Here is a 13,266-nt window from a genome sequence, read left to right on the forward strand (position 1 = left end):
GTAAACAAAACGTGCCAATTCGTCACTAGCACAGCACTAACCGGTGTGTTGGAGATCCAAGCCACAACATTTACAATCTGAGTACGGCGTTTCGCCAGTAATTACAACTAGCTTCATCAGGCGACAGCCAGATTTGTGAAGGCCACCCGTTTCGAATATTGGTCGCGAAAGCTCACGTGTTAAACTAACCGCCGCTACCCTCACCAGGGCAAGCGGACTGACTGACGAACGAACGCTGGTTGCCCGAAGGAACGGATGAAGAGCAGTGCGCGTGACGAACACCCCCACGTGTGAACGCGACACCGCTGTCGTTTGAGCAATCTGTGCACACGCGCGCGCGTTTTACCACTCTGCAGCTCACACGCCTCGACTCGTCGTCAAATAGCCGGAGTACAACAATGGCTAGAGCGTCCCACGAGCTCCACGCACCATAGCCGTGGACACGAGATTCTCGTGTTCACGGCCATAGTGCGTGTACCACTGGGTTAATGGCCATCGATATATCCCTGCATCCATGCACACCACCACTCGCAGTGTACACCGATGGTCGGTGGCTACCGGTCAATGCACGTGCAAACCCCTACTCGCTTTCAGCAAGACACTCAGTCTTGTACTCACTCCAGCACCGGTGGGAGGTGAGGATAGAGGGGAGGTGGGTGGCTGTGAGAGGTCTAAAAAAGCCATGCCTACTCACCCCCCCCCCACAACGCCAACACCTAATCCCTCATCCGCTCACTGAGTCCTAAAATAGCTGGCGTTAGCAGCCGTGCGCTGACGGCGCTAGCGGGAACTGTACGAAAGCAAATAGGTCCCTGGGGGTGACACGGACATCAACGGTACGGCCTCTGGCAAGACGGGGAGGTTGGCACAATTCAGAATCTATGCAAAACAAATGTTAATCCGGTTTTGATCCTACACGCGATGCAGTTGTCCAAATTGGAATCGTCCTTTCCAAATAAAGAGTTGCACTCGCTACGCTCTCCTGATAAAGGGTCGGGGTTAACGACGTGGGGTAGATCGAGTGGCGTAGCAAATAATATAATCTGGCGAGGTCCAATTCCTTTCGTCTGTCGCCCGGCTTCAAGTGCATCACCTGCACTCAAGCTACAACATTCCCAAACATCATGGGACTTCCTATGCCGGTACCAAAAAATGGGTATAGGTTTTCCCCTTTTTTCTGGCAACAAAACAGCTGTGTTAAGATGTTCAAACACCAAACTGAAACATTTTACAAAGAATCATGTCTGCATTAACCACAATGCTTGTGGTCAGAATGCAAACAAAAACATACTTTCGATAAACTATGCATTGTCTTTGAAACTGATTGGTCCACACCAGACAGCTTTTGGTGTTAGACCAGCGGACGCCAAAAGGCGCACAGCTGCACTAACACACCCACGTGCGAACGCGCCTTTTGGCGTCCTCTGGTCTAACACCGTTTGAGACTAAAGAAATCGGTCTCTGGTGTGGACCAATCAGTTTCAATCAGACAATGCATATATTATCTGGTTAATGCAGACATAAATCCTTGTAAAAGGTTTCAGTTTGGTGTTTTAACATCTTAACAGAGCTGTTTTGTTGCCAGAAAAAATGGGAAAACCTATCCTCGTCCCCAAGCAAATCGCGAATCTGATAGGAATCGAATCCAGGATTGACCCGGTTAACTGGGGTCAGATTTTAATTGGTTCATGGAAACGCTGCAGCCACGAATAATTCGGCATTCACCGCAACGGGAAAACACATCGATGAACGATGCCACGTTAACTACCTCGCCCAGCACACAGGTCGTGGGTTTGATCCCAACCCCGACTGCTTTTTCATGCGGAGTATTTGGCTGCTATACAGCTCCACGCGATAAGCCACTTAACTGGGGCAAGGTCGTTACTGAGAGCGATATAGCTTAGAGGACCTTCCCTGGCAAAACAGGGCTATGCTTTGAATTTTGCTCCATTGCAAATAAATGCTCGTCATCTCCTGTATGCAGCCATTGACACAACCCAATTGGGAATAACAAGAGACCACGACCCATTGCTCATCACATTTCACTTCTATATAATTGAACAAAATAGATTCTTAAATATTCTGAAGAGCCAATTCTGAAGCACTTGCAATGCAGGTCGGTTTATTTGCTACCTACAAGTGTTTTTTTTTTTTACCAAAGCCACTTAAAAAGTTTTATCAAACGGGGCTGATTAATGGGCCACGCGGTGGCTTGCAAAAAAAACGATTAAGGCGCCAGACCAATGCAATGTTATGCCCCCTGCCGCATCCCAGTGGAACTACAACCATAACTACAACGCACGACCCACGCGTACTGCATACACACAACTGTTGGATGGCTTCTCCCACGTCGTATTCCGGTTGTGGTTTGAATACCGCGACGGCGATTAGCGCCGTATGGCAAAAGGGGAACACGGTGTCCAGAAACCGTGTTAACTACCCGGCAGAGGTCGCAAACGGGTTTAGATTCCTTACCCGTACCCGGCCACACCAGGACTGCAAACGGGTACCCTACCCGGCCGGGTATCTGATTGCGACCTCTGGGATGAAGCCATGTTGAAGGCGCGGGATGGGTTGATTCTAGGAACTTGAATTGTGAGGAGACAAGACGTTGGGAAATGAGTGACAGTTACCAGTGACTCACGGCCTACCCGTACCCGGCCGCACCAGGGTCGCAAACGGGTACCTGTACCCGGCCTAGTAGCCGGGTAGGGTATCGGGTACTCAGTTGCGACCTCTGCTACCCGGGGTTCAATCCCAACCCCGACGTCTGTTATGTATCTGGAGTTTGTACGTTCTCCCTATGGTTGCGTGGATGTTGAGTCTGGTTTTTCCCTCCACATTTAGAAACGTGCGGTTAAAGTGTACATTTCCACAAAAGCCACTTCCGTTTTAGCCACCATTTGTGGCCAGGTCGCTTCTTACAACCAGCTAGAGCTCAATAGGCTCCAGCTGGTAAAATAAGGTTCATATCTTGACTTGAAGCTTTCCTGACTGCAGGGATTCATATTCTTTGGGTCTTTCGGTAAAGTCACCTAGATAGGTTATTTTATTTTAACCTATCTACGTGACTTTCCCTAAAGACCCAAATAATAAAAGGTTAATAGTTTAAAGAAATTGCTAATGCCGAAGCGATCCCGTCGCCGGGGAAAAAAATAAAGCGCCTATAAACATTCCTGCGGAGGGAGCTGGTAGGAACGTTGGGTTGCTCGGTCAATGGCCAGGGTCAACGGCGGCGTGGTGTATTCCGCAAATATGCCCGACTGTGAGGGCGGGCACAAGCCGGCGTGAGTAGGTTAAACGTTGAGTTTTACAAGGGCACCACGGGGTGATCAGCCCCCTCCCCACCCAGCCCCTCCCTCCCCATTTTTGGATGCACGCTGGACAGACACAATAATCCCGTGGGCTGGTGGAACCAGGTTCCTACCAGTAATATTTGACCTTTTCAACACAATTTTTGTGAAACCCCAAAGAAAATAAACGAGGCACGACCCGTCGCCACCCTGAAACTCTCGAAGCACACGGAGAGGAAAAACACCAGGGAGGGGGGGGGGCTTCTGAAACAGCTCTTTATTATTGCGGTCAGCGGCCGCGCTCGTGGTCGCCGCGCGTCCGCGTGGACAGCCCCGCCGCTCAGAAGAAGGTGTTGGGCCTCTTGGTGGTGAAGCGCGGCTTGTGCTGGCGACGGAGCACGCGGTGGGGCAGCGGGAACTTGATCTTGGAGTTCTGTCGCGAGCGGGGGACGGACAAGGCGGCGGTCAGCGACCGAGCAAGGGTGGCACACGAGACCACAGGCCGCACGCGCGCGACGATGATGACGACGCCGCCACGGTCGTGCAAAGTCCAGCGGGGGAAAGGTCACACGAACGCTCGCGAGAAAACCGTTTTCAGCCGATTGAAAATTGACTGAACTCTCCAGATGATGATGAGATGCTACGGAAAAGTAAGATGGCACCCCAAAGGTTGGGGGTCATTAAAAAATACATGTCAAGGTAAAGCAGGAAATAAAGGGTGGACACGTGTTAATAAAAGAGCAGATGCTGGGAAAAAATTCATCTGGCAATCCGGGTATTATGGTAGTGTAAATGGCTGTGAGATGGCAATAAGATTGCCGACTGTACCCAGTAACAATAAGTTATTTAACCCTTGTACCACACAATTCTGATGTGGGAAAAGGACCACATACTAGATTATAAGACAACCCCTCAAATTACTTAAAATATGGGGAAAAAAGAGTGCGCTATCAGGAGAATAGGGTAATAAGATTCCTCGGGACACCAAGACCCATAATCCAATGGATTATGGGTCTATTTAATTATGATGATGGGGTGCAGTAGTAAGTCCGCCGCGCTAACAACCCAAGGACCCGTGTTCAAACCCTGAGACTGTCGTGCAGGGTAAACCAGCGCGCCTCGGGGAACATAACAGCCGAGGTGTGACGCGTTGCACGCTACTTGCACAAGAACAATGAAGAAGCGGACACGGAGGGTCACTTTCTACCAAAACCCGAAATGAGGATTCCTCAAACCCCAATCCTTACGCAATACTACGTTCCACCTCTCCATGGTCATCTATGTGTATATATGTGTTGAACTTATTTCGCAGCGTACGTAGCCGGCCGTACTAATCGGAGGTGCGGGGGGAGGACAAACTAAACACAAAAAGCAGTTCTGAAGAATTGAAATTTTTTTAATGTATATCTTTGTCGACGACGTCAGAGATTGGTGCCAGCAAGATGTGGCCCCGACTTGAGCACATTGGCACAGGACGGAGGAAAGTAGAAATGACGAAAAGTGAAGTGGGGACACCTACGGCGCTATCTGACCACGGATCGTGGCGGCGACGACATTTGTGGGCACTCAAGCCAAGGCCAACATTTTAAAGGCGCACCGGACACACTTGTTGCAGCGTGTAAAGCCGCAAGGAGTCTTAGGCAGTAGAACACGAGAGGAGTGCACGACGGGGGGGGGGGGGACACACACACACAGAGGTGACTGCCTGAGCACAGAGAACAACACGGGGGGGGGGGGGAGGAGGGCACTCACGTGGAACTGCTTGATGGCAGGGCGGCGGCACTTGCTGGCCTCGATCTCCTCCACCTTCATGATCTGGATCGAGTGGGCACGGGCGCGATGGCGAGCTCCCATGTCGCGGTCTGCGAGCGAGGGGACGGGAGGGGGGGGCGGCCATCGTCATCATCATCCCGGACATCACGTCAACTCGGTGCCATCTTCACTTTGAGTTAAGAGCCAGAACGTTTATTTATACTGGAGGAATCCGATGAGGAACGAAGCTCTTGTTGAAAGCCGTCCAGTAGGGGCGGGTATACAATATCTGTAAACCCCTCATCAGTGCCTAACTTATTACAGACCATTTGAGACTGTGGTCACCCTGTACCCCTTATAAATCTCAACGCTCATCCTACAAGTCCCATCACAAGACGCAAAACAATGTGCCAGTATTGAAACAGCTGTACACCGCATTAACCAGAAAACTACATTTCCCTGTACAAGAATTCGGGTAAACCATATGGGTTGACAGGCGTGGTATACGGAAACTTTGCACAGCACGTTACATTAAAACTCCATCCGAGTAGTGCCAACTGACGTTTATTAGCTTAATGGGTATAGAGAGTAGATTACGCAAAACGGCGGTGTCAGTTTATAAACTGTGTATACACACACACACAAGTTGGATATAAGCACACCATTTGGGAGCAAGGTCCACTGTGCTTTCATCTCAAGTGTGCTTATACCAGAAGTCACCCTTTTGAATTCCACCACTGCTGTAAAGAAAGTGCGTTTCTTATTTCCACACTGTGCTTATATTAGTTGTGCGTTTTACCAAATTCTACTGTCGGTTCAAGTATCACCACTGAAGCTGTTCGACTTATGGCTGCGGCCAAACACGAGTGAACCTGAAACGATTCCGGGATTCCCCTTTCCCCAGCGAGCAGACGGGCCCATGAAGTTAAGCACAACAGCCACCACTACCCACACAGCGTGGAGGGGAGGCCACCCTCATCCAGCAGCGGATTAACAATGGGTCGTCCGTATCCACGTGATCCAGGCGACCGCAGGTGGTGGCGAGATGTTATCATCTCCGTCAGGGCGTGGCTTCGATACCCCGACCCCTGACGCCCGTATATTTGGAGTTTGCACGTTTTCCCCGCGGTCCCGTGAGTTTTTTTCTCTGGACCCTCCGGTTTTAAACCCCTCCAACATTTAGAATCAAGATCACGCGTTTGCCGAGCATTTGGCTGCTGCTGTAAATGGCCACGTGACAAGCCGGCCCTTGTTGAACTATCAATTGCGGTCGCTTCTGAAAAAGAAACCGTTGAAGCGTCGGGGGCGGCGGCGTCGGTGCTGGGTGCTGCTTACAGCAGGAGGTGACCGCCCCAGCCGTGGTGAGGTCGCGGTACTCGCGGTACATGTTGTGCGTGCCACTGCGCGAGTCGCAGCGCAGCCAGATGCCAAAGTTCTTGATCTTCTCCGGGCTCTTCTCAGAGACCTGAAAATGTCAGCGCCAAGCAACATCAGAACATTCTAGATTTGAAGTGTTCGTGACTGCCAGGATCCATATTCTTTGGTTCTTTCGGTAAAATCGCATAGGCGAAAAATAATAAAAAATGTAATCACGACGTTTCAATTGCAACACAAGCAATCATCATCATCATCAGGTGTGATGATTGCTTGTTGCAATCGATTTTTTTTAACCTACATGACTTTACCAAAACAACCAAAGAATAAACATCAGAAAAGATCCCCCCCCCACCTTTGGATGAATGTAGATTGTACATTATAACGGCACATAAGACGTATTTAAATCATCTTTTGGACCGATAGGATGAGCTATCTGACTGCAGGAATGGGTCCAAGGTGGAGACATCTAATTATAATAAAAGGGCGTCAAAATGTGTACTATTTATACTTCCAGAGATGAAGGCTTGCTGAAAAAATCTTCATCAGCAGGTTGACAAGAGCACTCGATATTAGAGAATGGAATTAAGGTGAAAAAAAACTAATCTAGAACTATTACAATTACATTTCCCTCACCGATAATTTTAAGTCCACCAATATTTGCGGCTTTGCTGTCAACGCTATAACCGCAACAAATGCGATGAAGTTAATAAGATCTGTCCCAACTTGATTTCACTTCAGGGGTCATTGGAGGGACCCCAGAAGGCGACAAGTCGAAATGCTCTCCGCGCACGAGACTTAAGAACACCAGGGGAATCTAGATGCTCTTAATGGGTTTGTGCGCGGTTGACAGGAAGCAAATCGTGGCCACTATGTTGCCAACGGAGCCTTCCTGTATCACCACGAGGAGACCGCAGAGACCTCAAGCAACCAGGACAAAAAGACTAAAATATCACATTTCCCAAAACACTGTGTGGCGTTGAAGCAAAAGTATTTAATAGGGGACGTTTCAGGCAATGGCCCTTGTTCATGGATTTGCAGACTCTTGCCCTTCCCCCGACACCTCCGATTACCACGGTCCGCGACGTGCGGTGCAAAAGGAGTTCAATGTGGGGCACCATACGTGGGGCACCATACGTGGGGCACCATACGTGGGGCACCATACGTGGGGCACCATACGTGGGGCACCATACGTGGGGCACCATACGTGGGGCACCATACGTGGGGCACCATACGTGGGGCACCATACGTGGGGCACCATACGTGGGGCGCACGAAGTACTAAGGAACGTCGGCCGCCAAAAATAATTTACAGCGACAACAATCGCTGTCACGCTCACCCTGCCGCAGTAGACGATCTCGCCAGCGGACTTCTTGAGCTTCTTCAGCTGGGACGCGAAGTACCAGAAGCGCGACTTGGCCACCACATTGTTGGGCGCGAAGATGCGCATGCGGTAGAGGGGAGGGTGCACCTGCTTGGGGGAGGGCAGGCGACGCCCGATGATTTTGAACTCCTTGAGCTGTGGGGTCCAACGGGAGGCGGAAGGGGGGACCACACAGCAAATCAATGCACGGGCAACGAGCGTTCGAGGAAACATTCGCCAACGCGCACGAAACAAAAATAAAAACCCCGCTTTCAACAGCGGTGAACACGATTGATTTTGGTCCCGCAAATGGCTAAAGAGCTTTGCACCGGCTCCATAAAATATTTTGCGTTCTTAATTTTAATGACATCTGAGATGCTGTGGTCCCAAGGGGTGAAAACGCACTGATACAAATCAATTCTTACACTCGCACATCTACTGAACGGTGGGAGAATTGGTTTACAATGCATTTTATACGGGTACATTAGAGGTCACTTTGCCCCTTGGCTTATCCCTAAATGGTAACTCTTCCGCTAATTACCGTGGTATATTTAGAATCCAGTTAAGATTAATTTTCAAGGATAACATTTAATTTCGAGGCATTGTTCAGTAATGTTCTGCATGTCAGCATGTCTGGTTTGTTGCTTCCGGACCTAAATAATTGCAAGCCAAGACATACAATGTTCTGTTCCAAGTGTTAATAACAGTTTTGGTAACAATCATACTTTCCATACACGGGTTCACTCTTGAAATATACACCTGTCAATCCACACGGTTTACCCGTATTCTTGCACAGGGAAATTTAGTTTTCAGGTTCATATGGCATACAGCCGTTTCAATAGGGCAATTTTTTTTGTGTCTATTTGTTTGTGATGGGACTTTGTAAGATAAACGTTCAGTATTATAACGGGCACGGGTGACCAGTAAGGTCTGAATTGGTCTGTAATAAGGTAGGCACTGATAAGGGGGTGACAGGTATGGAATAACATTGCATGAACATTGTTCCTTACAGATTAAAAACGTGTATTCTAAATGCAACGGCTTTCACATTTTCTCGATTTAACAACTAATATTTGGGTTAATACTTTATCATACATTTGTATCATACAAATGTAACATGCAAATCTTAACTTAGTTCCTAGTCTCAGTTTGATCTGCTTTATTTTATCGAAGCTGTAAATGTTGTGGATTTGCTCTCCAATACACCGGTGTGCTGTATTAGTAACAAATTAGCATGTTCTGTTTACGTGACAAATCTTACTAATCGGCTGTGTCGGATGGTGGCGGGTTTAACGACAAATTCATATTTACGCGACCGAACCCAAAAAAAAACTATATTATGGACATTGGTCGCGAAAGCCTACACGTGTTAAACTTGACTTAAAGCTTTCGTTACTGCAGGAATTCATATTCTTTGGGTCTTTCGGTAAAGTCACGTAGATAGGATTGACGTTTCGATTGAAATGTCGTCGTTATTTGTTATTTTCTTTCAACCTATCTACGCGACTTTATTTTATAACTACGTGACTTTACCGAAAGAACCAAAGAGTATGGATTCCTGCAGTCACGAAAGCTTCAAATCAAGAATGTGTTCAACTGTTTGACCAGGGGAGTTTCTGAAATTAAACATGTGATATTACCCCGGATAATACAGGTATGAACAACAGGTTTCACACTGCCCACCAAGGATTATTTGTCCGTCTGTCATGCACGAATGCGCTGTCCAACCAAGTTCCTACCTGTCCACTCCGAAAGAACGTTTAGTCAATAAGGCCATTTCTTATGGTTTAATAAAGGGTTGTTTCCCACCTGCAGGTAAAATAAAAGTTGACTACTACACATGCTCTTATTGATCCGTGACCTTAATAGACGGAGTTGACAAACCCAGAAAATAGAAATTAAACAAAATATTTGTCAATATCCGTACACTTTTTTTTAAAATACATAAACGGATGCAAATGTTGTATCAGCCATGTTCACTTCGCGGGCCACGGTAGGAGACCCGTGAAGGCTAAGGGCCGAGCCTTCCTTTCTGCACACATGACTTAAGGACATCAGGGGTAGCTAGATGCTCTTAATGGGTTGTGTGCAAATGGCGTTTACAAATAAATGCATGTAACCTCAGGCCGGGGCGTTCATAGCTAGGGAACGAGGTGCTTATCATTATTTTACAAGGGCTGAGACACCGGGGTTTTAAGCGGCAAGTGAAGATTGCGATTTTTAACGAGCTATTAAAAACTAAAATTTATCTCGGTTACGACGGCCTAGAAACGCCGGTTTCAGAGAACAATAGCAATATTTTAAGACGAAACAGCAACGTGTGACTTTGTTACTTTACAGGTAACACGTGGTAGAGGCCCACAGATAGTACGTTGTGCTGTTCAAAACGTAGTTTAATGGGTTAGTTCGTACACACATTTACACAACAGACACGCCACTCTCCACTTAACCGAAATATTAACCTCCAACTCTGTCAACCCCCACTGCCTTGTTCATAAAAGTAATTAAATATCTCTGCTCACATGCGCATGGGCAGAAATCTCCCGTTTACAGCCCAGAATCGATGGTGGAAGAAAATGAATGAACCGGGCAGCGGCTGGTGAAATGCTACTCACGTGGTCGACCGACGATGACTTTCCGGCGGCAATTATTTTCTGGCACTTTTAAAAAGTGCGACTGCGACGCTAACATTACGGGAAAAGCCCGCAAGCGACTATTGTTGTAAAGTTCAGTTGTTTGATGGAATAACTCCCTGTTAAATATTTGATTCACGAACAGCCATTCTCTATAGACTGCTGGACGGTCTCCGTGGCCGTCTCACATCCCCCAACTCCCATTTTAATAGTCAGCATAAAAAAGCCGCGTGCTAATACCGCGTTAATCTCAGGCAAATACTGCCTGCCCCCCCAAGACTGCGTGTATATTTGTTTTATCCTGGTTAAGTGCCCGAATCGGCCCGTTTGGCAAATTCCATTCATGGTTTGGAACAGCAGTCTATTAACAGCGCGCGACAATAATATAATATTTTAACAAAATGGTCCACCCATGTTCACAATTTTTGCGCGACAAGCATAAATGCACACCGCATAGTACAACACGACCAAATTAGTTTAAATACGCTCGTGGATACGTTATAGAGCGGCGTTACCAACAAACCCCACATTAAGTTCTGATTCCCGGCCACGAGTATAACAACGACGCGTTACAATGCCCGTCAGGACGCGTCCTGTAGTTCCAACCCCAAGACCCGGACCCCCCTCAATCTCGCAACCGACCAGCGTGGCGAGGCGTACGCATGCAACAGCATCTTAACGCACACTAACAAAAAAGCGGCCGTGGATTAAACAAACAAAACAACGATTTATGCCGTGAGGCGAGAACCGCCGCCCGCCTGCCCGCACGTGGCCGCCAGCCGCCATGTCAGAGCAGAGACGCCACGAGCGGGTGGGGTCCAGACAGGCGACGAGAAACCAAAACCCCGAGGCCGCGGCCACCGACAAGCCCGCGGCTCCCCGCCAAGCTCGCCGCGTGGAGGATCGAGAGAGGGCGAGAGACGAGAGGGGCTGGAGGGGGATGGCGGCGCGAAGGGAAGCGAGGGGAGCGAGGGGACCGCACCGCTCCAGAGGCCTTCATCTTCCCTCGTGGACGCCTCGCCGGAAAGAGGGAGCCGCCTCGCTTCCGGGTCACGCTTCAACTTCCGGGTCACAGAGAAAGGGGCGGTAACAACGTTAATTTTTTTTAAATATGTATTTAGAATTTATTTAGAATCGAGGTAATTATCAAAATGTTGGTTCGGTAAAATGTCGTAGTTTTTTTGCGTGCGGTCGTATTCGTTTTCGATGTGTGCTGAAAAAATAAAAAATGAAATTTTAACTTCCGATTTCCGGTTCGGGTAACGCGTTGCCCGCGTGGCGCTGCACGGCGTCGATTCCCTCTTCGGACTCGGATCGATCATTGACGAAGCACGCGGAACGAACGCCGCTTGCAGGGAGGAGGACGAAAGCAAAAGTTGCGACTTGCAAAGGCCCCCCAGCATCGAGCCACAAACCCCGCCAACAAACAAGAGAGAGATGAGGGAGAGAGAGAGCGCGCTGACGAGAATCGACCAGGAATCGATTCATCTCAAGTGTGCGCGAGTGATCCCATGGCATTTAACTGAACCACAAAGAGGGGGCTGATTCCATGTGAATCCCAAAGCGATTGATTAACGTTCGATCGAATTCCAATCGAACGCAATCGATGAATCCGCAACAAGATTCGATTTATTCGTGAATCCAGCGTAAAGATATCGACGCGAATCGCATCATAGAACCGATGAATCGATCTAGTAGCCCGGTGCTTTACCACGCTGGGTTGAGTTCACCAATTCTAGATTTGAAGCTTTCGTGACTGCAAGAGCTCGTGCTCTTAGGCTTTTTCGGTAAAGTCACGTAGGTAAAACATAAAATTAATAATAGGGAAAAAGCAGAAATATTATTTTATTTTTTATTTACTACTTTATTTCTATAATAAATAAAAAATATTTTTTCATTACTTTATTTCTATTATTAATTTTATTTGAATTTTTACCTACGCGACTTTACCGAAAAAGCCTAAGAGTACGAGTTCACCAATACCTGAGTGGGTGGCCTCTATCCACTGCTGACTTCCTCCCACCCCGGTTGGGCGCTATCAACTGCTGGATGGAGGCCTTCACCGCCCATCTATCTCACTCGTGCACTCACGAGAAGTAGAATATTTGTTTTCGCTAGAGGAATCCGATGAGCTGTAAAGCTCTTAGGATGAAAAAATAAGAATAGGTTTGACTCTTTCTGGGAATATGACTAGAAGTTGTGTTAAGATGTTCAAACACAAAATAGAAACCTTTAGCAGGGAATCAAGTTCCTGCATTAACCACAGTTTCAAAGACAATGCATTATATATTATCAGAGCATGTTGTAGCAATTTTGTTGCCAGGAAAAGGGGAAAAACCCTATTAGTATATTTGGTACTAGCTGCTCACCCCGAGCTCTCATTAGTCTGATAGTGCGTTGTCTCTGAACTGTGCGCCTTTTGACGTCATCTGGTCGAACACAATATGAGACTTGGCTCTAAAGAAAGCTGCCTCTGGTGTGGACCAATCAGTTTCAAAGACAATGCATACATTTCGATTTAAAGCTTTCGTGACTGCAGGGATTCATCTTCTTGGTTCTTTCGGTAAAGTCACGTAGAAGGGAAGTAATAAAATAATAAAAATAAAACATAATAAAATGAAATAATTCTCACGACGTTTCGGCTACAACGCAAGCAGCCGTCTTCACCTGAAGAGCCGTCTTCACCTGAAGACGGCTGCTTGCGTTGTAGCCGAAACGTCGTGAGAATTATTTCATTTTATTATGTTTTATTTTTATTATTTTATTACTTCCCTTCTACGTGACTTTACCGAAAGAACCAAGAAAATGCATAAATTATCAGAGTATTGTTTTTGTTTGCATTTGACTGCAA

The 13,266-nt window shown here is 47.5% G+C and overlaps 1 protein-coding gene and 2 non-coding genes across 3 annotated transcripts; all 3 read right to left on the minus strand.

Moving 5' to 3' along the window:
* Window positions 1-3,555: 3,555 nt before the first annotated feature.
* Window positions 3,556-11,495, minus strand: LOC144721346 (large ribosomal subunit protein eL20). Its single transcript, XM_078598905.1, has 5 exons — window positions 11,398-11,495; window positions 7,759-7,938; window positions 6,381-6,510; window positions 5,046-5,155; window positions 3,556-3,726 (listed from the first exon to the last, which is right to left on the minus strand). Exons 1-5 carry the CDS (start codon window positions 11,413-11,415, stop codon window positions 3,634-3,636), a joined length of 531 nt encoding a protein of 176 aa, XP_078455031.1. The 5' UTR covers window positions 11,416-11,495; the 3' UTR covers window positions 3,556-3,633.
* LOC144721445 (small nucleolar RNA SNORA68) lies at window positions 7,134-7,266 on the minus strand. The gene has a single exon (XR_013585910.1). It is a non-coding gene; the product is annotated as a small nucleolar RNA SNORA68 (small nucleolar RNA).
* LOC144721446 (small nucleolar RNA SNORA68) lies at window positions 9,742-9,875 on the minus strand. Its single transcript, XR_013585911.1, has one exon. It is a non-coding gene; the product is annotated as a small nucleolar RNA SNORA68 (small nucleolar RNA).
* Window positions 11,496-13,266: the final 1,771 nt, after the last annotated feature.

Source organism: Lampetra planeri, chromosome 11, assembly GCF_965212315.1.
Source record: "Lampetra planeri chromosome 11, kcLamPlan1.2.h2, whole genome shotgun sequence".
Classification (NCBI taxonomy): domain Eukaryota; kingdom Metazoa; phylum Chordata; class Hyperoartia; order Petromyzontiformes; family Petromyzontidae; genus Lampetra; species Lampetra planeri.